Source organism: Tasmannia lanceolata, unplaced genomic scaffold, assembly GCF_043159265.1.
Source record: "Tasmannia lanceolata isolate RefF3 unplaced genomic scaffold, GAP_Taslan_0.1 ptg000008l, whole genome shotgun sequence".
In the NCBI taxonomy this organism is placed as follows: Eukaryota; Viridiplantae; Streptophyta; class Magnoliopsida; order Canellales; family Winteraceae; genus Tasmannia; species Tasmannia lanceolata.
In genome coordinates this window covers 23,979,425-24,003,833 of record NW_027518685.1, presented here as the reverse complement: position 1 = coordinate 24,003,833, position 24,409 = coordinate 23,979,425, and the positions used below count along the sequence as shown (strand labels likewise).

General features: G+C 40.0%; 2 protein-coding genes across 8 annotated transcripts; both read left to right on the top strand.

Moving 5' to 3' along the window:
• The first annotated feature begins 1,615 nt into the window (after positions 1 to 1,615).
• LOC143884905 (uncharacterized) lies at positions 1,616 to 12,814 on the top strand. 7 transcript variants are annotated; one of them, XR_013253093.1, is made up of 13 exons: positions 1,616 to 2,140; positions 5,721 to 6,268; positions 6,340 to 6,429; positions 6,509 to 6,748; positions 7,026 to 7,247; positions 7,379 to 7,688; positions 7,790 to 8,097; positions 8,227 to 8,336; positions 8,443 to 8,546; positions 8,819 to 8,895; positions 8,975 to 9,068; positions 12,398 to 12,510; positions 12,608 to 12,814. XR_013253093.1 is itself a non-coding variant. In XM_077388756.1 (13 exons), exons 1-11 carry the CDS (start codon positions 1,828 to 1,830, stop codon positions 9,065 to 9,067), a joined length of 2,415 nt encoding a protein of 804 aa, XP_077244871.1. In that variant the 5' UTR covers positions 1,616 to 1,827; the 3' UTR covers position 9,068; positions 12,067 to 12,089; positions 12,398 to 12,814. The 7 variants fall into 7 exon arrangements, 4 of the variants coding, with proteins under 4 accessions (XP_077244871.1, XP_077244872.1, XP_077244870.1 ...); XR_013253092.1 differs by adding an exon at positions 12,022 to 12,089 and having other exon boundaries at positions 12,398 to 12,814; XM_077388756.1 differs by adding an exon at positions 12,067 to 12,089 and having other exon boundaries at positions 12,398 to 12,814.
• Positions 12,815 to 13,694: 880 nt separating this feature from the next.
• Positions 13,695 to 21,605, top strand: LOC143884906 (uncharacterized). Its single transcript, XM_077388758.1, has 11 exons — positions 13,695 to 14,681; positions 16,205 to 17,037; positions 17,133 to 17,222; positions 17,320 to 17,400; positions 19,229 to 19,538; positions 19,640 to 19,947; positions 20,075 to 20,184; positions 20,295 to 20,398; positions 20,818 to 20,894; positions 20,974 to 21,075; positions 21,262 to 21,605. The coding sequence occupies exons 4-11, from the start codon at positions 17,362 to 17,364 to the stop codon at positions 21,265 to 21,267; spliced, it is 1,056 nt and encodes a 351-aa protein (XP_077244873.1). The 5' UTR covers positions 13,695 to 14,681; positions 16,205 to 17,037; positions 17,133 to 17,222; positions 17,320 to 17,361; the 3' UTR covers positions 21,268 to 21,605.
• The last annotated feature ends 2,804 nt before the right edge of the window (positions 21,606 to 24,409 follow it).

The following is a 24,409-nucleotide window of genomic DNA, read 5'->3' as shown; positions in this document are numbered from 1 at the left end:
ACTTGATTCTTGTGCCAAATCCGCTGTTTCATTCTCCCTTGAGTTGCATGACGATATAATAGTTGGTTAAGTTGCTATAGCGGCTTCAAATTCAGCTGCTTTCAGTCCTAGCTTACCTTGCATAGTAGTAAAAATCGGCATATCTCAGATCATTAAAAAAAGGCATATTTGAACCTTTTTTTTCATAATTCAAGAGGGCGATGATATTTTCACCCTCTGCAGTACACATTCACCCCCTGTTATTGTGATTTAACGTCAAAAAGTGTTAGAGTTGCCCACTGTTCACGTTATGGGGGGGGGGGGGGCTTTATCGTGATTTGACGTCAAAAAGCGTTAAAGTTGCCCACTGTTCACGTTATTAGGGGGGGGGGGGGGTGGGAAGGCGAACTGCAGGGGGGGTGAAAATATCATCGCCCCTCAAAAGATTGTAAGTAGGGGTGGCAATGGTTCGGTTTCGGTTCGGTTCGACCCCCAAACTGAACCGAACCGAACCGAAATTCGAATCGGTTTGGTTTTACCAAACCAAAACTGAATTTTCGGTTTGGTTCCGCCAATTTTGCTACCCCTTACTCATAATAATTGGAAATATTCGGTTTCGGTTCGGTTTGATCCCCAAACCGAAACCGAATTTTCGGTTCGGTTTAGGCTCGGTTCCGGTTCGGTTCGGCCAATTTTGCCACCCCTAATTGTAAGGAGGGAATTAACATTGTAGTGGTAATCCAAACTTGGCTTTGGATGTTTCCACTTTCCAAGGGCAGAGCAAGGAATTTACACTTAGGGGGGCCGTACTAATTTACAATTGGCTGCATGGCTCCTCATGCTATATGTGCCTCCGCCCCTGGATGTTTCCCAGCTACTATCATATGCATTTAAATGTCAAGTGAATTGCTGGTGCAATGCAGGTGCATTTTTACTAGTGATTTAAGGTTGAGAATAAGGCGGACTACCAACGACGTACTAAACCGGATGACTTGCTAGTAGAATGTGAATGATTGGTCATGGCCCACTTACGGTGGTACCTAGGCCCTATAATGACTGAAGTTTGAGAATAGAGCGGACAACCCAACTTAGGTAGTCCAACGACTAACTAAACCGGATCACATGGATCCTTTCTCGAGTTTTTATATGGTGTAAGCCCTTATAGTCCCGTATGTTTTAAAAAGTACTATCCAGACCACATTATATGATGATCGAAACCGTCCATGTGATGGGCCACAACGTAAAATACGTAGGTTGTGCCCAAAATATCATTTCTATCTCTATATATCGGAGGGCTAGGATCATCCTATGCAAAGGAGTTTTGGGGCACAAGCTATTTACGTTGTGTTCCATCACATGGACGCATTGGATTGGTCCTACGGTGCTTTTTGAAAAATACGGGACTAAGCTCTTACACCATATACAGTCTCTACTTTCTCTACAGGGCGATGATTTTTTCACCCCACTTTAGGATTATGCGCCCCACTGGTCACGTTATTTGACGTCAAAAAGCGTTAAAGTCCGCCGCAATTCAAGTGAACAGAAAGGGGGCGCATAATCCTACATTGGGAGCGAAAACATCCTCTTACTCATCTATATTTACTTCTCTATAAATATCAAGGATGCTCTATCCTCTAGGGCTTTCTCTGCTTTTACAATAGGGTTTATAAAAAGGCATTCCTGGCTTAGCGTTGTAGTTTGTTCTTCCCTCTCTAGGGTTTCTTTCCCCACGATTTCAATTTCTCACCACATTTTGTTCTTTCTTTACCTCTTCGAGTATCTAGGGTTTTACTTTTCCTCGTTCTTTCTGCAATTCGCAAGCTTTCGATCTTCAAAAACCTCCCAACTATGCCTCCTCGATCCGCGAAGAAGGGGGCTGCAACCCCAGGGGCCAAGAAAACCCCAACGAGGGCGGTGAAAACAACCCCGAAATCGCAAAAACAAACCGAATTGAAGGATGATTCGACCCCAAAATTGCAAAATCAAACCGAATTGAAGGATTATTCGGTGAAAATAGAGGAGGTTTCTGTTACAGTTGTTGAAATTAAAGAAGAGGTGAAGGTGGAGGAGGTCATAGAGGAAAAGAAGGCAGAGAAGCCTTCAGAACAAGAGCCTGTTCCCGAAGTGAAATCTGAGGCTAATGGAGCACTTCCTATCAAAGGTATTTTTTTTACACCTGATTGCATATTTTCATAATTTTTTTAAGATTTGAGATTTATTTGTGTTTGCGTGTGTGTGTGTGTGTGTTTTTCTTTTTTTTTCTGCCTTTGGTATTGATTAATTCATGGTTTATTGATGATTTTCCGGATATTGTTGGATGGATTAAAGGAAAATTTGGCTCTTTTTTTGCATAATTGGACTTGTTGAGAAAGTCTGCGGGCAAATCCGATCCAATCGCCCACAAATAAACGGAATAGAAAACAAACACAAGCCACAAGATGAACACTTAGATTTTACGTGTTTCGGCCAAGATGATTACATCCGTGGGCAAGAACACGATCTTTACATTGAGAGAACAATATGTAAGGATTACCACAGGATTAACCCCCGAACTCGTAAACTACAACCCTCTCCTTGTCCTCTTAACCAAGACCGTACACAAGAGAACTCCGAGAAAATCCCAAGAGAAAACACGAGAAGAAAACCTCCCATCTTTGTCTTTCTCTCAACTCTTGAGGCAGCCGACACACCTCATGTTATCTCACACCCATCAAGAGAAAAACATCTCTTATATACCTAGGTTTTTATAAAACCTAAAAAACTCTTTCCATTTTTGCCTTCCCACTATACCATGAAACAAGGCAACTTTCCCAACAATTTCCACATCGACTTATTTCCCAGTCACCTGGAGGCAGTCTGCATCGCCACAAACCATCATTCGCTTTCCGAGGTACCAACTACACAACCTCGAATCATCCTGGTTCTGACTCCTCCTGATTCGATCAACACGATCAATGCACATGTGTAGCTGTTAACTCGTTGACTCACCCAGTCAGCCCTGGAGAAGGATCTTGATGTGTCCTCCTCGTCGCAGGAACTATCACCTTCTCTCAATCGTATGCAACTTGGAAACTCGTCTCTGCACCAACTGCGAAAGAGACCATACGAGTGCATGCGCTCTCACTTTGTTTCCAACTAGACACCGAGATCTTAGGAACACTAATCACATTGTCCCCGGCCAGACGATATAATATGATACGCTCGTTATTTGTCATCTTCTTAGGCTTCCCATCCCTTTATTTCAATGCCTTAGCTAGGCCTTGTGGAACAAGGATGTCCTCCACCTCATCTGCCAAGGATGAAACTACTATTTCCGTCAAACTTATCGATGTTAAATTGGGTAGAAATCGATTTTACCGTCATCTTAGATCTCTTTTGTCATGGAACTCCACCTCAAACACGAATTTCTCTGACAATCTTTCTACCTCTGAAAATCACTCTAACCATGATCTAATGACGACTCATCGCTCCAGCCACGACCCAACAATGATCGCTCTAACTTGAGCTTTGATACCACTTATTGAGACATGGGTAGAATTCTCTCCGTTAAGAGGAGGGTGCTCAGGACCTTATAAAGCCCTCCACTTCTCTCTCAATTTTCTGATGTAGGATATTTGCTTTGGCGTGGAACCCCAACAATCTCCCCCTCCACGCGGAAGCAATGTGGACAATCTCGCCCCTCCACGCGGGAGCAATGGGGGAACTATGAGATCTTCTCGAGGGATTTTCTCCGTCCTTGAGGGTACAACGGGGTTACCCAAATCTTTCTCGAGGGATTTTCTTCATCCTCGTGGGGATACCGAGGTTACCACGCACCAGCTCTGATACCACTTGTTGAGAAAATCCACTAGGCAAATCCGATCTGACTATCCACAAATAAATGGAAAACGAGAAAATAAACACAAGCCACAGGATGAACACTGAGATTTTATGTGGTTCGGCCATGATGCCTACATCCATGGTCGAGAACACGATCTTCACAATGAGAAAACAATATATAAGGATTGCAATAAGATTAACCCGTGTACCCGTACACCACAATCATGTCCTTGTCCTCTCAACCAAGACCGTACACGAGAACTCCGCGAAAAATCCCAAGAGAAAGCATGAGAAGAAAACCTGCTCTCTCTCTCTCTCTCTCTCTCTCTCTCTCAACCCTTGAGGCAGCTGACACACCTCACCTTCTCTCGCACCCATCAAGAGAAAATCATCTCTTTTATACCTAGGTTTTCATAAAATCTAAAAAAACTCTTTCCATCCCACTATACCGTGGGAAACAAGGCAACTTTCTCGACAGGAATATTTTGCTGGCATGTTTTTGAAACTGAGAGAAATATTGCTATTCTATACATTTATTTGTATCTACTTTTGGGATTTATTTATCTTTCTAATGATTTTATTCATTTTTTTGGTTTGGGGTTTTGAATGTGTTATATTAGAAATCTTCCAAATTTCGAGGAAGGTCATTTGGGTATATGATTTGGTTGTCATTTTTTTATTCCAGGAGTTCTTTTTATTTAAATTAATATTATCATTATTTTGGTTTTTATGACAGCTATTAAATGCATACGTTTGCTGTAATTTTACATGCATAAATTGTATTTCTTGCGTTTCAGAAGCCTCAATATATATATATATATATATATATATATATATATATATATATATATTTCGAGGAAGGTCATTTGGGTATATGATTTGGTTGTCATTCTTTTTATTCCAAGAGTTCTTTTTATTTAAATTAATATTATCATTATTTTGGTTTTTATGACAGCTTTTAAATGCATACTTCTGCTGTAATTTTACATGCATAAATTGTATTTCTTGCGTTTCAGAAGCCTCAATATATAGCCTCATTATTTTGCGTTTCAGAAGTGTAGATAAGTTATCTACACACTAGCTTGAAATACAGTGGGGGCCCTCATTGTTTGGGTGATCCAAAGTATTCATTTGATGGGCCCTCACATAGATAGGGTGTGCCCAAAAAATCAGCTTCACAGGATCATCCTAACCCTTCGAACCGTGGAGGCAAAAAATGGACAAATTTGTGAAGGTTTATACACGTCCATTTTACCTCCACAAATCGTAGGGTTGGGATGATCCTATGGAGCTGATTTTTTGAGGACACCCTATCTATGTGAGGGCCAATCAAATGAATGGTTTGGATCACCCAAACAATATGCCATCCACTGTATTTTAAGCTAGTGTGTAGATAACTTATCTATGCTTGTGTGTCGAAACTGTTTTTTTTCATCTCTCTCTCTCTCTCTCTCTCTCTCTATATATATATATATATATATATATATATATATATATATATATATATATAATTCGAGAAATATTTAGCCCCCCCCCTCCCCTCTCTCTTAATCCTTTTTTATCATGTACCATTAATTGTTTTTTTTTTTTTTTTGAAATTATCATTAATTGCTTCTGTTGGAACTGTTTGGTTTGCTTTTGGGGGTTGATGCTATTGTACCATGTGTATCCCTGGTATCATTTAGGCAGGCTAGGTTGTAGATATAAGTGGTTTAGATTTTATGCGATGCTAGAGTAACTAGTTCCTTATGGGTCCTTGACCTGAGATAGAACCTTGGGTGTTTGTTTTGGATACCTCGTTAAATGAATCTGCTGTTGAAGTAATTTAGGTTCCCCCCCCCCCCCCCCGGGGGGGGGGGGGGGGGGGGTTGGGGTTGAGGAGAGGGGGGGTGCAAATAATTATTTACCTGTTTCAATGACAGAGGAAGAGGTTGCGAAGGAAGATGCCGTGGAAGATGATAAAGATGAGCGGCTAGAGCTGGAGGATAATGAACCGGAATATGAACCCGGAGAAGATACTGGGGTGGACTATGATGAGAAGGAGCTCGATCACGATGATGGTCAGGGTGAGGGAGATGAAGGTGAAGAAGAGGTTGTAGAGGGGGCTGTAGGTGAGGAGGAAGAAGGTGATATGGGTGACGAGGAAATGGAAGATGTTGGCGGTGAGGGTGAAGAGGATGCTGAAAATGGTGAGGGGGGACATGAGGATATTGTGGAGGAAGAAGAGCATGAGCATCATGAAGTTGTTAAGGAACGCCGAAAGCGCAAGGAGTTTGAAGTATTTGTTGGAGGGTTGGACAAGGATGCATCCGAAGAGGATCTCAAGAAAGTATTCAGTCAAGTTGGTGACGTCGTTCAAGTTAGGCTGATGATGAATCCTCTGACTAAGAAAAACAAGGGCTTTGCATTCTTACGGTTTGCATCTGTTGAGCAAGCAAAGCGAGCTGTTACAGAGCTTAAGAACCCAGTGGTATGCATTTGAAATTGCAGCCATAATTCTCCTGCATTTTATGTTTAATTATTTAACAAGCTTGAGTGTAGGTTAATGGGAAACAATGTGGTGTTATCCCCAGTCAAGACAGCGACACACTTTTTCTGGGTAACATATGCAAGACATGGACAAAGGAAGCTGTAAGTATGCTGGAACATTTAAATGGTCATTGATTTTGCATGTGGGTAATTCTCCTGCATTTTATGTTTAATTTTTCAGTTGAAAGAAAAGTTAAAACAGTATGGAGTCACGAATGTTGAGGATTTGACGTTGGTTGAAGATTCAAACAATGAGGGAATGAACCGTGGGTTTGCCTTCTTGGACTTCTCATCCCGTTCTGAAGCCATGGATGCTTACAAGCGCTTGCAAAAAAGCAACGTAGTGTTTGGAGTTGATAGGATGGCAAAGGTTTCTTTTGCAGATTCTTTCATTGAGCCAGATGATGAAATCATGGCACAGGTACTTTGAATTCCTCTAGATTAGTTTCGTTTGGACTTTGGCAAAACTTTCCACTCTTACCATTGCAATTGCTTGCTTAATCGCAATTCATTGACTCTACAACTTCTGTATGCCCCTTTAACTTGACTTCTATCTGGATGAGTACTATTTGTGTCCCTGTAGTATCCCATGGTCATGCTAGTTGATTGCACCCCCACAATATACACGTTGTCCCTTCATCTATTTTTTATTTTTTTATTTTGAGATAGTAATTTGCAGCTCTGTATTTTAATATCAGGTGAAAACAGTATTTGTGGATGGTCTATCTTCTTCGTGGGATGAAGATCGTGTCGAGGAGCATCTTAAAAAATTTGGGAAGATTGAAAAGATTGAGCTCGCCCGTAATATGCCCGCAGCAAAAAGAAAAGATTTTGGATTTGTCACTTTTGATAGCCATGATGAGGCATTGGCATGCGCTGAAGGCATTAACAACGCGGAGTTGGGTGAAGGTGACAGCAAGGTATTCCATTTTTTCTGTGATTTTCTCATATTTTTTGACGTAAACTTAGGATTTATGGAGGGTTTTTTTTCATTGTCCTATATAGTATGTCATCTTTGTGATTTGCATGGGGATCATAATATTCATGTCAGGTAAAAGTTAGGGCTAGATTGTCAAGACCCCATCAGCAAGGTAGAGGGAAGCATGGTGTTCGAGGAGATCATAGGATTGGTCGAGGAGGTGCTTCACGAGGTGGCAGGGGGTCATCATGGGGTCATACGACATCTTTTCGCAGTTTCCCTGGTCGGAGTCCAAGAGTCATCCGGGGGCGTGGGCCGCCACTGAGTGGTCGTGGATTCAAGAGGCCATTGGGATTTAGAGACAAACATCCTGTAATGGCGGTGCCAGAGAGAGCTAGGCCCTTGCGTCCTCCACAGAGATCCTACGACAGGAGACCACCAAGTACTCTTCCAAACCCAATTCTTCTGTGATAACTGTGGTGTTAGTTTAAGGCTTCCAATTTGTTTCATATCATTCTCAAGCATTATCTTTTATTTGGACAGTTTCCCCATACCTCAAGGGCAGTTCGAAGAGGGATTTTGGCAGGCTTGAAGAACTTCCTCCCAGAAGCAGAGCAGATTATGGTTCTAGAGTTGCTCGAACATCCTACAAGGATAACTATCCTTCCCGTGGATCTAGCTACCCTACAACTGACACTGCTCCTCGTGGTGCTCCTCGCACTGCTGCCAGGGCACCCTATGCGGAGGAGGGCTATGATCGAAGGTTTGAAAGGCCTCCTCCAAGTTACCGGGAAGCTCACGGCCGTGATTATGACTCTGTGCCTGGCTCTAAGCGTCCATACTCTTCATTGGTAAGTGTTCTTGTTTATCTGTTTATTTTGATCGTGGTGCAACTTCTGATTTACCATTTTTTTTAACCTTTTATACCATAATGAACTGTTATCTGAATTGTTTTGTAATTATGGATTTTTTTTTCAAAGGATGATATTCCTCCACGGTATTCTGATGCTGGTGTTCGCCAGTCTAGGGCTCGTTTGGATTATGAAACTAGTGCCAGCGCTCCTCAATACGGGGATGCTTATGCAGACAGGTCAGTTTGATTTGCTTGACCTGTATAAACCGCAAATAGTAGTCTAAATTTCTTTATTAGTAGGCTCCATGTTGCCATAGTGCTTACCACACTGAGTTAACTGTAGGCTAGGGAGATCTCATCTTGGAGGATATGGTACCAGCAAAAGTTCCCTATCTGGCCAGGAATCATATGGGTTGTATGGCAGTCGCCATGGCACGGGATATGGAGGTATGGAAAAGCTTATTGCCTGTATGACTAAAGCCACCTGCACCTGCCTGGTGTGCTTTTGGTTGCTGAATGCGTTGGATTTAAATTTCAGTTTCGGCCAAATCCCAAAAATTCTGCTGGAATTCTGTAAAAACAAGAATTAATTAATTATTTTGGTAATTTCAGCCAAAATTACCCAAATTTCGGAAACCCGAAATTTCGTTTTCGTTCCGGACGAAATTTAAAACCATGGCTGAATGTGATCTGATTGTCGCCCTTTTGTGTTTGATCAGGTTCTGTGAGCAGCAGTGATGTTGGTGGGATGTACTCTTCAAGCTATGGGCGCGATTACCTGTCACGCGAGCCCGATGTATGCTTCTAACGTCAAATTGCAGTTCCTATCTGTTATAATACTTTGTTCATTTATTTGATTTTCCTCTATTTTACAGGGTGGCAGTGGCTCTTATTCATCGCTGTACACTGGTCGCAGCTTGAGTGGTGGTGGTTACTTGGGCAGTGGGGCCTCTGGATCATATTATTGAGGTGCGTATTATCTACTCCCATGTTTATATACATGTGAAACCAGGTGCTAGTAATACTTCGATGTATAGTTGTTGGTGACTTCTTTTGCTCGAGGTACTATTCTACTTTCTCCCGTGTTCTTATTGGCGAGCATGGAGCTTTTGGTTACCTATGGATTTTTCTTCATGACACAGATTTGACATCAGAGGAGGCTCTTGTAGGCTGTGGATTATTTTATACTTATGGGTATATGATGCCTACTTGCTTGGTAAGAGCATATATGGCCAAGTGTAGACAGTCTTTTATGCTTTGAAGGGAATATTTGTAGGGGTGAGTTGGAGCAAGGATTGTAAGATTTGGGTCAGGTTAGTTTCCAGGCATGGATTCATGGTCAAGTTCTAATTTAAGGAGGTGGTTTTGGAGCTAAAGAACAAGAAAGACCTGCTGTGTTATGTATGAAATGAAATTTATTTCTTTCCTTATAAGAACCCGATCAGCTGGTCAAAGAGTTTTAATGCATTTTTATATGAGTGAAACATTTGACATATACGAAAGCTTGGAATGCTTCAGAGTGCTTTTACAGGCCTTCTGAGTACTTTGTATTGACTATTTTGGTTTACGCTCTACCCATGAATGCCAGAAGACATTATTATGGCCATATATGCATCTTTCAATCTTTTTAATGGAATACAAGTACAGTGAATTAATCCCACAATGACCAGCAAGTGTGCTGTTTCAAAATGGGAGAAGCTTTCAGTGAGTTACCTGTATAGCTTGGAATTGGTGACTTCATAATTTACCGACTATATTCTAACATTTTGAGTAGGAATTCTAGTTCTTTGGATGCAAACTTTTCTCTGATTTTTGATGTAGTTTGGAGTTTTAGACCAGCAAGTGTACTCTTGTACTCTGTGAGCAGGTTCCCTCATTGACCAAACCCTTTTGTTGGCGGGTCCGGGTGATATTAAATGGATGCTGGGTACTAATGTTCGTTGTGCTATTAAACTTGAACTTCTACACTTGATAGATTTGTTTAGATAATGAGAATTAGTTGGTCAAATTGGTGGTTAAGAAAAAGTGCATTTGCGCATGCATTTATACATCATGGTCCTTAGCTTATGGAGTGAACATAATGGCAATTAACCAATGCATATTTAGTAGGACTGCTTAATCTTTGAATGCAAACTTTTCACCAAGAGTTTTGGTGTACGATTAAGTTTTAGACCAGCAAGTGTTCTCTGCCGCCAGTGCTTTAAGATGAAAACTATTGGTAACTCATTGCCCAAATCTTTTTGTTAGTCAGGCCAGGCCGATGTTAAATGGTTGGTGGGTACTAATGTTCGTTGCGCTAATAAACTTGAACTCCAGGACGGGATAGATTTGTATAGATAATGAGCATTTATTGGTCAGATTGTTTGTTAAGAAAAAGTGCATTTGTTCATGCATTTATGTAAAGCTGATGGAGTGAGCATGATGCAATTAAACAAACCATATTGGAATGCCATTCTTACATGGAAAAGTCATACCGCGGCTTATGGGGTGAAGCATATATGAACCAGTATAATTTTTCTCGCAGCTTATTTTTGGAACAAAAGAATTACATTTGGACGTTAGTTTATGTCAGTGATTTACGAAGCTGTTTTTGCCTATTTTGTTGTGAGTCAACATAATTAAGGATGAAATAGAGGGCCACATAACAAGAAAATGTTTTTACAAACTACTTTGGAATTTTTCACTGATTCAGCTCTAGTTTATTTCTGTCAAGTTGGCGTTACTTGGGGTAGATTATCACTTGGATACTGGACAGGATATTTGAGCATGGACTAGCAATTTTCAGGCTTAGCTACTGTCTAAAAAAGAAAGTTCTTTAGACTCAGATTTACGTGATGTTGTTCTTTTGGCTAATACTTCTTTGATTAGAGACTAGGTTATTTGTCTACTTGAAAATGGTAGTGACTGTTTTGGTAGCTTACAGTGAATAACATCTCTCTAATTTGTACCGGTATTCAAATTGTCCAACAGGATGTCATGGATGCAAATCAATGTATGATGTAGTCTTGTGCTGGGTTTTACCAGGAATATTTGATTTGTTTCCAAAATATGGATACAAGATTTGCCCCATGTCCCAACATTCCGAAATTCTGAATGAGACCATTGTTTTGGTGACCAAGGTACACTTCTGGAGATGTGCTTGCCATTGCTGACGCTTGATTAGTAGGTTTATATTTCTAGGTATCGAAGGATTACCTTGCATGCTTCAATTTTTTTTTCCACCGGTGTGCCCATTTGATGCCAGTGTACTAGGTTCTAAACTGTAGTCCTTTCTTTTTCTTTTTTTTTTCTTTTTTTCGTATTTATGAGACATTCAGGTGAGGTCATAGTTTCAGATATGATTTTTGGGGGGTGGGGGGTGTTCAACAGACAACCCAGACAGGAGATTCCTTTGCATTTTACCCTGAATCCGCCATTCTGAGGTGTGCGTTTACGTTCAAATGGGGTGTTTAGTTTCTCATGGCTTTTGGTTGGATGGAAACTTAGTAGTTCCAAGTAATGTGATTAAGTTGGAAGTAGCTGGATTCAGACTTTAGATTGAAGCAGCTGAATAGCAAGCACACTGGATTTTTTGGGTTTTGTACCATCATCCTTGAACCATCTAAATCTATTTTGAACGAGGAAAACAATTCCAAAACGAACTCCGTTTGGCGTCGGTTTGGTCATTTTCGCCTTTTTTGGCCTATGTGGGGATTCAATCTCTCTTCCTTGTCTTGTGCACGTGTAACCAAAGAGGATCCTCTCTTTTTTTTTTTTCTTTTTCCTTCAAAACAGATTTCCGTTTTGCTAGCAGCCCTCTTTGAGAACTAAGCTTGCAACTGGTATGAACATGCTTTAGCGAGGCGTTCTATGGATGTTAATGTGATTCAAGACCACCATGTGATTTGTTTCTTACGATGACCTCATGTTTTATACTGTATAGCTAACATTCACGAATACTGTATACACCACTTTGATTTTTTCTCAGGTGAGGAAGGAGGATCATGACAGGTAATTTTTATTTATTTTGTTTCATTATTGACTTTACTAATGATGTTTCCTCAACCAACAGTGCCTTAGTTGTGGGGTAATTATCATTTAAATTGTAGATGGGAGAGGAGAGAAGCAGACCGTCTGTTTCGCTTCTCTTTAGAATCTTGGATTTTAAATGGGATTTAGCTTTCTCCCATCTATAATTTTGAAGAAATCCAAGATTCTATAATCCGTGTATCCAAACACCCCCTTAGGTTTAGGCCTCTTTTGATACTGGCAAAGTGTAAACAATTTTGAGAAAGCTATTTTGTGCTTCTCTTTTGCAGGAGAGAAGAGCCAACTCATTGTCGGTCTTATTCATTTAAGGAAAACACTTACAGGATTCGGTTTGGAAAATAAAAACGGGAATCACATCACCGTTGATTTGACCTTTTTCAAGGTGTATGTATTGCTTTTATGGGGATTTAAGCCCTTACTTTGTCTTTTAGTGGACGTGGCTCTAATAGTTGATGCCCCATTTTTTTTCCACAAAACAGGATCCCGTTTTCCTATCAGTGCTGTCTGTTCATTGAATTCATATGAAGGTGGCAGTTCTCTCTCGAAAAAGAGGCTGCAAAAGGCCTATCAATTGGCACTTGCATTCCTAAAACTCTTTCTATTAGAGCAAATAATCAAGGTCAACTTCAAAACCATTTGTACACGGTCGCTATATGAGTTTAATGGCATGCTTGTTTGATAATCTATTGAGACCCTGTTTGTTTAAGATTTTAAGAAATGATTTTATGAACAAAACTGATTATTGGAATTAAAATTAAACGCAAATTTATGTCCAATAATCAATTTTGGCCTCAAAATGGATGCTGAAAATCCAAAATGAACAGGGCCTGAAACATGCATATGTAGTTTTGGAAATTGATAAAAATTCAACAAAAATGGTGACTGATGTAACCGTGCTTTCAAAGTCATCCGCTCAGGCCCTGTTTGATTTGGAGGACCGAATCCGTTTCCAAAACTGATTATCGGACTCAAATTTACATTTAATTTTGAGTCCACTACTCAGTTTTGGACTCTTTATCAGTTCTCGAAATCCAAAGCAAACAGGCCCTTTATGAACGTTTACTCTAGACCCTCAAAATTGATTACCGATCTACTAAGGCCTTGTTTGTTTTGGATTTTGAGAATCGGTTGAGTCCCAAACTGATTGTTGGACGTAAAATTGCGTTTAATTTTGGGCAGCGATATTCTATCTCCCCCCCCCCCCCCCCCCCCCCCCCCCACCTTTTAACAGATACTGTTTGGATATACAAAGGGTGGAGGAGCCACCGTTAACTCCGAATGGCTTAATATCACTGCGCTTAATTTTGAGTCAAAATATCACAGCGCTTAATTTTGAGTCAAATAATCAGTTTGGGACTCACATTCGGTATGCCACCAATCCCTGTCGGGCCCGGATTTCCTAGTGCACTACCGTCGAAATTCAACTTCAACCACCCGTCAGGCGGTGGATTCCATTTCGGGGTAATTTGAGTAACCCGCCTCTTCTCATGCGATATGGCACAGCACCGTCGAATAATAGTTCCAGCTGAGTAAGGTATTTCACCATTTCTTCGGGCCCAAGCAATAATTGATAGTTTCACATTGAGTAGGATGTGTCTCCATGATATTTACTTACTGCTAAAAATTCTTGCATTGCGTTCCAGCCAGATATGCCAGAAGATCGCAATAGGCACAGCAGACCACATGTTCTTACTGATGCAAACCATTGAATATGCCACTCCAATGAGTAATCAGCGGATCTATTTGATTATCCATGACCCAGCTTACTCCGAATAATTTGAATATAGCCATCCATATACGGTAGACGAAAGGGCAAGGGCAAATAAGGTTCTCTTCATCAGATAGACACATTACACATCTGTTGGCAATATGAAATCCGCGAACCGTCTGTCGATTGTGTTGATACATTTGTGAGCAGCCGTCCACATAAATGCCGTGATCCGAGGAGGAGCGAGATTACGCCAGATACGAGCGTAATCCGAATCGGGATCCGAACTTTCATTCATTAGACAAATGAAAGATCAAAGCGAGAAAATACCACTAGGATCTGGGCGCCAAATCCATTCATCTTCACCCACCGGGGATATGTAGTGACCCTCGAGCAGCTCAATAAGAGATGTAAATATTACAATCTCGTGGTCCTTTAAGTTGTGTCTGATTTTGAAGTCCCAGAAGACTCCACCAGTACTGTCGGTCCGCCTAAGATAGTCGGCTATGGTGGCCTCTTTATCGGAGGCAATTCTGAAAATCTCCGGAAATCGTGATTGGAGCCTTTGAGTCCCAATCCATTGGTCTGACCAGAATTTAATTGAAATGCCTTTTCCTGCTTTGAATTTGAGATGGGGTGAAAAAGATTCTTGAGCCGAGCATATAGATCTCCAGGCCCCAGATCCTTTCCCCACCGCTGGACCCCCCTATCAGACCGTATTTGGAATGCTTTTTTAGTGCCAAAACGCCATAGCCATTTACCGAGCAGTGCCCGATTCCGCAGTCAGATTTTTCCAATTTCCAATCCCCCTTTCTTTCGAGCTTTGCAGACCGTGCTCCATTTTAGTAAGTGTTTGGTTTTTATCTATCCTCATTGTCTTCCCAGAGAAAATCACGTTGGATTCTTTTGATTTTCGATGCAATCGAACCAGGATTCTTTTGAGTCTAACAATGAGTTTTTGACTGTCATTGGGCCTTAATTTTGAGATCAGTAATTTCTTTGGACTGAAAATCAATTCTCAAAATCACAAAGTCCACATCCATGAATTACTTACCCCTAGGAATAGAGAAAATCCAAATCGGAGCCACGATCAAGGCTCAACCTGGAGAATAAAATAGAGAAAAATATATCAGAAAAATCAAAGGATGCTTGAAGGATGCATGGATAGAGAAAATCCCAGCCAAAGCAGATGGGTTATTTTGGATAACTGGCCACTGCCCAGTGATTCCCCATCCATCCATGTATGAGTTACCTCTATGAATAGACAGAATCCAAATACCAGCCACGAACAAAGGCCAACCTGGAGAAGAAAACAGAGAAAATAAACTAGAAATGTAGCGGTCCTTGTGGAAAAGCTCTTCTTCTTCAATTCCATTCCTATAGAAGAGCAGGAAAAAAAAAAAACAACAACAATCACAACAGAAATGTAGTGAAAAAATGCAAATGGGAAGGAAAGAAGGAGAATTTATATGATGCCCGACCGTCTAGGTGGTTTGGCCCTTGGATTTTGATCAGGTCAAAACACTAAAAAAAGGTGGTTTGCCACCTAGCCCTTGAGATTTTGACGGTCGGGCACCATATAAAAACTCGGAAAGAAGACTCACTTGTTTTTTACTATTCAGAATGGAAATCAAATCCTAGATATGATCCTTCTAAAATTTAGCACGACATAACAGCAGAATCTCTATAAAAAAAATCTGTAAAAATGCAAAAACCCATTCAACATGTAAATGAATCCCATAAAAATAAAAATAGCGGGTCATTGAAAACTTATAATTTTTAAACAACTTTTTTATCTGTCCATCCACAGCTCTTTCCTGATATCATAGAAAAAAGTATTTCAGATTCAAAGATCAATTATCAAAGTAAGCCTAAGAGATATACATTCAATAGTAATAATACCTCTGACATTGATGCTGGCTTTGGAATCAAATAAAAGTTTTAGAAAAGCTTCTAAAATTTGAATGGGGATTTTATTAGGGTCCGCCGTTTTATGTATTGAGCTAATTGCCGATTAAAATATCAGAGGCCCAGACGCCTCTGATATTGATGCCTGAACACTTAATCTATATGTATTGGGATATGGCAGTTGTGTGGAGTTAGTATCGGTCGTAGAAGTTGTCTCCCACTGATTGTTTTCACTTTGCAACATTTATCTACCTTGATTAGGTCACATGCTGGCTGCAGCCTCCACACCCTTTACCAACACTGGTCTACAACCAGCGCCATCACCTTGAAGAATAATTTTTTTGGGATAAATGTTGGGTTTTTGGCTTCTGAAAATTTCTCTTTTTTGCAAATTTCGATGGGTGGGATTATGTTGATGATATGGGATGTTTTGTTTCATTTGCTCTTTATGTGATTTCAGATATTCAATGGAGTCTAAGCTGCTACAGAAAGGGATGGAGCATTTGTACAATTTGGCAAGCTGGACATTGGATTTGAGGGTCCGTGCGAAGTTACCCACCGGGTTTCCTATGGTTTTAGTTTTTCAAATTTTAAATTGCATTTTGGTTTATTAGAAGTTTTCTACATAACTGGCTTGCCAATAGATGGCAAGGCTGTCACAGGGATGGATTTAGATCCTATTGAAACCTGTATTCGATACTTAGGTAGAGCAAATTGTGAGAAATACCGAAATGAAAAAGGCGAAGAAAAAGTAAAGGGTACTGTAAAACTGTCTTGGCTCAGGAATCAGTTCCAAGCAGTTCCTGATAATATAGTTGTAGATACTGATGACTTTTTGCCCTATGTTAGGGCTTATATTTTATATGTTTTAGGCTCTATAGTCTTTCCGGATAAATCCGGATATGAAGTTTCTACAATCTTTCTTCCTCTTTTGGCTGATCTTGAAGAGATCAGTTCATATGCATGTGGTGCTGCTAATTACACCTGCAAGTTTAAGTCAGCAGGTTAGCCTCTGCAAATGCCGGACAGTCCTCATTTGTTTCAATAAGGTTGCTTACAATTGTCCAGAACATTGTCCGATGCAATTCGCCTTGGATAAGGCCATTGATTTGCCCGCCCTGCAACCAATAAAGAGGGTTACCAGGAGTGGGCCTAAAGGGAAGGATTGGGCTACATGTGGTGACTTTGCGAAATATTTAAATATGTGGAAGTATGGGAGGATCTCTATTACGAGTGAAGAGCCCAATGATCCTACTAATCCATCGTCATCACATCAAACTCTACCCATGAAAGGTGATGATATAGGTTAGGTGTTTTTTTCATTCAATTTTTCTTAATTCCCAAACAATTTTTTTTGTATTATTCACAAGACATAAATTCCTATGTAGTGGATTTAAATTATGTACCTTCACACATGTTGAATGAAGGGATGATCTTTGAAGAGTATTCATCGCTATCACCCCAAACTTTGCTTGGGGGTAATTATATTTTATGCTTTTTAATTCCATCTATATTGAATAATTCCCTAAGACAAATTTCATTGTTTATTTCTTACCTTTGTTTGATTTTTATTAGGATCTTATGGCCCCATGGTAACTCCGATGCACTCCTCTATGGATGTTGCTTCTCAACAACAATTTCCAAATGAGGGGGAAGGTAATTGTATTTTATGCTTTTTAATTCCATCTATAGTGAATAATTCCCTCAAGACAAATCCCATTGTTTATTTCTTACCTTTGTTTGATTTTTATCTGGATCTTATGGCCTTGTGGTAACTCCTATGCACTCCTATGTGCCTTTTGCTTCGGTTTATTGATGATTTTTCGGATATCGTTGGATGGATTAAAGGAAAATTTGGCTCTTTTTGCATAATTGGATTTGTTGAGATAATCTGTGGGCAAATCCGATCCGATCCAATCTCCCAGAAATAAACGGAAAAGTAGAAGACAAACACAAGCCACAAGATGAACACTTAGATTTTATGTGTTTCGGCCAAGATGCTAACATCTGCGGGCAAGAATACTATCTTCACAATGAGAAAACAATGTATAAGGATTAAAACAGGATTAACCCGAACTCGTAAACTACAACCCTTTCCTCATCCTTTCAGCCAAGACCGTACACAAGAGAACTCCGAGAAAATCCCAAGAGAAAACACGAGAAGAAAACCTCCTCACTTTCTTTCTTTCTCTCAAGTCTTGACACACCTCATGTTATCTCACACCCATCAAGAGAAAAACATCTCTTTCATACCTAGTATTTTCTATAAACTAAAAAATCCTTCCATTTTTGCCTTCCCACTATACCATGAGAAACAAGGCAACTTTCCCAACAATTTCCAGATTGACTTGTTTCCCAGCCACATGAAGATTTCTTGTTGATGTTGCCACCGGTCTGCATCGCCACAAACCATCATCCACTTTCTGAAGTACCAACTACGCACCCCTCGAATCGTCCTGGTTCTGACTCCTAATTCGATCAACATGACGAATGCACATGTGTAGCTGCTAACCCGCTGACTCACCCAGTCAGCCCTAGAGAGGGATCTTGATGTGTCTGTCCCATCACATAAACTATCACTTTCTCTCAATCGTCTGCAATTTGAAAACTCGTCCATGCACCAACCGCGAAAGAGACCATACGAGTGCACGTGCTCTCACTTTGTTTCTCACTAGCCACCGAGATCTTAGAAACACTAATCACCGTGTCCCCGACTAGACGTTATAATTTGATGATCGAGCTCGGTATTTTTCATCTTCTTCGGCTTCTCATTTCAACGCCTTAGCTAAGCCTTGTGGACATAGTTGTCAAACTGTTACGAGTCGTAAGGGTCAACTCTCGAGTCGCTAGGCTTTCGAGTCGAGTCGCAAGGGTGACTCGCATCTGTTAAATACTCTTACGAGTCGTCCGGTGACTCTTACGAGTCGTCCGGTGACTCTTACGAGTCGCTATGAGTCGAGTAAAAAAACTAAGGCTCTTAAGAGTCAAGTTGACTCGCTGGGCCTGGGCTTTTGAATGGTTGAAAACTTGGAAGTTGGAACTTAAAACTTAATTATTATTCTTTTTTAAATGGTAGGCAATTGCAATAAATGCGAAAAAAGATTGAGGAGGTACTTTTAAAAACACAGTGGGCCCACATTGTTTGGATGATCCAAAGCATTCATTTGATGGGCCCTGACATAGATAGGGTGTGCCCAAAAAATCAGCTCCATAGGATCATCCTAACCCTTCAATCCTGTGGATGAACCGTCAACTAAGGGGGTCTACCTTACACAAATTGAAACCATAGGGGGTCTATTTGTAACTTTTTAATTATTAGGGGTTAAGTTGAATATGTCAGAAACCACAGGGGGGGCAACTTTTCTGTAATTGTCTCATCTTTTTTGACGTAAAATTAGGATTTACGGAGGGTTTTTTTCTTTTCATTATCCTATTTAGCATGTCATATTTGTGATTTGCATGGGGATCATAATATTTATGTCAGGTAAAAGTTAGGGCTAGATTGTCAAGACCCCATCATCGAGGTAGAGGGAAGCATGGTGTTCGAGGAGATCATAGGATTGGTCGAGGAGGTGCTTCACGAGGTGGCAGGGGGTCATCATGGGGTCATACGACATCTTTTCGCAGTTTCCCTGGTCGGGGTCCAAGAGTCATCCGGGGGTGTGGGCCACCACTGACTGGTCGCGGATTCAAGAGGCCATTGGGATTTAGAGACAAACATCCTGCAATGGCGGTGCCAGAGAGAGCTAGGCCCTTGCGTCCTCCACAGAGATCCTACGACAGGACACCACCAAGTACTCTTCCAAACCCAATTCTTCTGTGATAACTGTGGTGTTAGTTTAAGGCTTCCAATTTGTTTCATATCATTCTCAAGCATTATCTTTTATTTGGACAGTTTCTCCATACCTCAAGGGCAGTTCAAAGAGGGATTTTCGCAGGCATGAAGAACTTCCTCCTAGAAGCAGAGCAGATTATTGTTCTAGAGTTACTCGAACATCCTACAAGGATAACTATCCTTCCCGTGGATCTAGCTACCCTAACACTGACACTGATCCTCGTGGTGCTCCTCGCACTGCTGCCAGGGCATCCTATGCAGAGGAAGGCTATGATCGAAGGTTTGAAAGGCCCCCTCCAAGTTACCGGGAAGCTCCCAGCCGTGATTATGACTCAGTGCCGGGGTCTAAGCGTCCATACCCTTCATCGGTAAGTGTTCTTATTTATCAGTTTATTTTGATGGTGGTGCAACTTCTGATTTACCATTCTTTTTACCTTTTATACCTTAATGAACTGTTATCTGAATTGTTTTGTAATTATGGATTTTTTTTCAAAGGATGATGTTCCTCCACAGTATTCTGATGCTGGTGTTCGCCAATGTAGGGCTCGTTTGGATTATGAAACTAGTGCCAGCGCTCATCAATACGGGTCTGCTTATGCAGACAGGTCAGTTTGACTTGCTTGACCTGTATAAACTGCAAATAGTAGTCTAAATTTCTTTTATTAGTAGGCTCCATGTTGCCATCATAGTGCTTATCACACTGAGTTATCTGTAGGCTAGGGAGATCTCATCTTGGAGGATATGGTAGCAGCAAAAATTCCCTATCAGGTCTGGAATCATATGGGTTGTATGGCAGTCGTCATGGCGCGGGATATGGAGGTATGGAAAAGCTGATTGCCTGTATGACTAAAGCCGCTTATCTGGTGTGTTTTTGGTTGCTGAATGTCATCATCTATGTCAAAAAAAAAAAGTCTGATATTTTGACATTTTGATAAAACAACCAAATCCTGAAACAATCCTGAGATTTTAAAAATATAGCAATATTTTCTTTTTATCATAAAATATTGCGATAATATCACGATATTATCCCGATATTTTTACAATATTTTTATTTATATTTTTTTCTTAAATTTATATATTTTAAATAATTTAGTTTTTTCATTTTTCCTGATATAAACCAAAAAAAAATAAAAATTTAATGTATCTCAAGTCCTGACATTTCCCGTTGCCAAGAAATTACTGAGAAGGATATTTGTGACAGAATGTGAAATGTTTGTCTCCCTTTTATGTTTGATCAGGTTCTGTAAGCAGCAGTGATGTTGGTGGGATGTACTCTTCAAGCTACGGGCGCGATTACCTGTCACGTGGGCCCGATGTATGCTTCTTCCATTGAATTGCAGTTCCCATCTGTTATAATACTTAGTTCATTTATTTGATTTTCCTCTATTTTACAGGGTGGCAGTGGCTCTTATTCGTCACTGTACTCTGGTCGCACCTGGAGTCGTAGTGGTTACTTGGGCAGTGGGGCCTCTGAATCATATTATTCAGGACTTGAGGTGTGTATTATCTACTCTCCCTCGTTTATATCTTCTGCTGCATGTGAAACCAGGTTTTAGTCATACTTTGATATATAGTTGTCGGTGACTATTCTTTTGCTCGAGGTACTATTCTACTTTACTCTCATGTTCTTATTGACGAGCATGGGGCTTTTGATTACATATGGATTTTTCTTCATGACACAGATTTGACATCAGAGGAGGCTCTTGTGGGCTGTGGTTTGTTTTATGCTTATGGGAATATGATGCCTACTCTCTTGGTAAGAGCATATATTGCCAAGCGTAGACAGCCTTTATGTTTTAAGGGAAATCTTTGTAGGGATGTGTTGGAGAGCAAGGATTGTAACCTTTGGGTCAGGTTAGTTTCCAGGCATGGATTCATGGTCAAGTTATGATGCAAGGAGGTGGTTAAGTTATGATGCAAGAAAGGCCTGGTGTGTTATGTATGAAATGAAACTTTATTTCTCCTTTTCTCCTTATAAGAACAAGAAAGACCTGGTGAAAGAGTTTTAATGCGTTTTTTATGAGTGAAGTATTTGACATATACTAAAACAAGGAATGCTTGAGAGTGCTTTTGTAGGCCTTCTGAGTACTTTGTATGACAATTATTATGGTCATATTATAAATCTGTCAATCTTTTGAATGGAATACAAGTTCAGTGAATGAATCCCACAATGACCAGCAAGTGCTGTTTCAAAATGGGAGAAGCTTTCAAAAAGTTTCCTCTATAGATTGGAATTGGTGACTTCATAATTTACCGACTATATTCTAACATTTTCAGTAGGATTGCTAGATCTTTGGATGCAAACTTTTCTCTGAGTTTTGATGCAGTATGAAGTTTTAGACCAGCAAGTGAACTCTGTGCAGGTTCCCTCTGCTGGTTTTTAAAGATGAGAAGTACTGGCAACTCATTGACCAAACCCTTTAGTTGGTCGGGTCAGGGTGATATTAAATGGATGTTGGTACTAATATTCGTCGTGCTATTAAAACTTGAACTTCTAGACATGATAGATTTATTTAGATAATGAGAATTTATTGGTCAAATGGGTGATTAAGAAAAAGTTGCATTTGCACATGCATTTATGCATAGTTCTTAGCTTTTGGAGTGACCACAATGCAATTAACCAACCCTTATTGGAATGACATTCTTACATGGAAAAGTCACACTGCAACTTACGGGGTGAAGCATATATGAACAAGTATAATTCTTCTCACAGCATATATTTGGAGACAAAAGAATTACATTTGGACGTTAGTATAAAGCTGTTTTTGCCTATTTTGTTGGGAGTCTACGTAATTAGGATGAAACAGAGGGCCATATAACAAGAAAACGTTTTTACAAACTACTTTGGAAGTTTTCACTGATTCAGCTCTTGTTTATTTTTGTCCAGCTGGTGTTACTTGGGGTAGTTTTTGTCCAGATGCTTGATTATTATGTTTTATCTTTCCGTGTATTGAAGGATTACCTGCATACTTAAAATTTTTTCAACTGGCTGCTGGAATAGTTTCTTGGTTACGGTCTGCCCATTTTATGCCCTTAATGTACATAATTTCTTGGTTACGGTCTTCCCAATTTTATGCCCTTAATGTACAAGGTTCTAAACTGTAGTTCTAATTTTTTTTTTCCCGGGTTTATGACACATTCAGGTGAGGTCATAGTTTCGGATTATGATAGTGGGGGTGGTTCAACGGACAACCCATGCCATAGATGTTTGCCAATTGATTGAAAGATTCCTTAGCATTTTACACTGAATCAGACATTCTTATGAGTTTCAAATGGGGTGTTAGTTCTCATGGCATTTGGTTGATTTTTAGTGTCTATGTTCGAATGCAGTGTTTAGTTCTCATGGCTTTTGGTTGGATGGAAACTTAGTGATCAAGTTGGAAGTAGCTGGATTCAGACTTTAGATTCAAACAACTGAATTGCTAACAGCCCTCTTTGAACTAAGCTTGCAACTGGTATGAACCTGCTTTAGGGAGGAGTTCTACGGATGTTGATGTGATTACCACCATGTGATTTGCATCTATATGATGACCTCATGTTTTATACTGTATAGCTAACATTCACGAATACTGAATGCACCCCTTTAATTAATTAATTTTTTTCTCAGGTGAGGAAGGGGGATCATGACCATGGTTTTAAATTTCGACCGAAATCTGAAATTTCGGATTTCGGTGGAGACCGATACCGAAATCGATAAAAACTGAAACGGTCATTTATTTCTACCGAAATTTCGCAATTTCGGTCGAAATTTCGGGTTTTCCGAAATTTGACCCAAAAAATCTTTAAAAAAAAATATTTCACCCGAAATTTTGACTTTTAATATTAATTTAATATTTCACCGAAACTTTGGTAATTTCGGCCGAAATTTAATATTGAATAAAATATTAGTTTCGGGTTTTGTACCAAATTTCGGTCGAAATTTCAAAATTTCAGGGTCCGAAACCGGTACCGAAACCGAAATTTTAAACCTTGATCATGACAGGTATATTTTGTTTCATTATTGACTTTACTAATGATATTTCCTCCATGAACTAGACGACATGGTATGGTGTACTATATTAATTCTGGATGTTTTAGCGGTTAAAATATAGAAAAATGAGAGAAAATAAATTATTTGTCTGGAACGACTGGATAAAATATTGTTACTCTTATATTGTATCTAACAGAAAGAAATTGACCTTGTATTAAAATGGCATTTGTTGGTGTTTTGCATTGTGTATGCACTTGGCTGAACTCAAGATTGAAAGCAAATTTGAGTGATAATCAGTTTGGACTCGCAATCAATTCTCAAAATCGGAAACAAGCTCATGGCCTCAATTTTGAGTTCAGCAGTCGGGTTTTCGACTTGCAATTGGTTCCCAAAATCTACATCCAACAGTTGCCTTTGTTGTAAGGTTTGAGCCTCTTTCGATGCCGGCCAAGTACATACAATTTTGCAGAAAGCCATTTCGTGCTTCTCTTTTGCGGGTGACAAGACCCAACTCATTTTTTAATGTCTTACTCATTTAATTCATATGAAGGTGCCACTTCTCTCTCGAAAAAGATGGCTGCAAAAGGCCTATAAATTGGTTCTTGCATTCCTAAAACTCCTTTTTTTTTATTGGTTTATTGGTTTAAAAGGTAATTGTTTATGTTTTGGCAGCTGACTTCATTCGCATCTGCGAGGTGATGACCTACTGTCAATGTAGAGGACTTCAAACTGATAAATATGAGAAAACGGTTCCTACACATATGTGTAGAGAGTTCTCTACACACTAGCTTAAAATACAGTGGGGGCCCACATTGTTTGGGTGATCCAAGCCATCCATTTTAAAGGCCCTTACATAGATA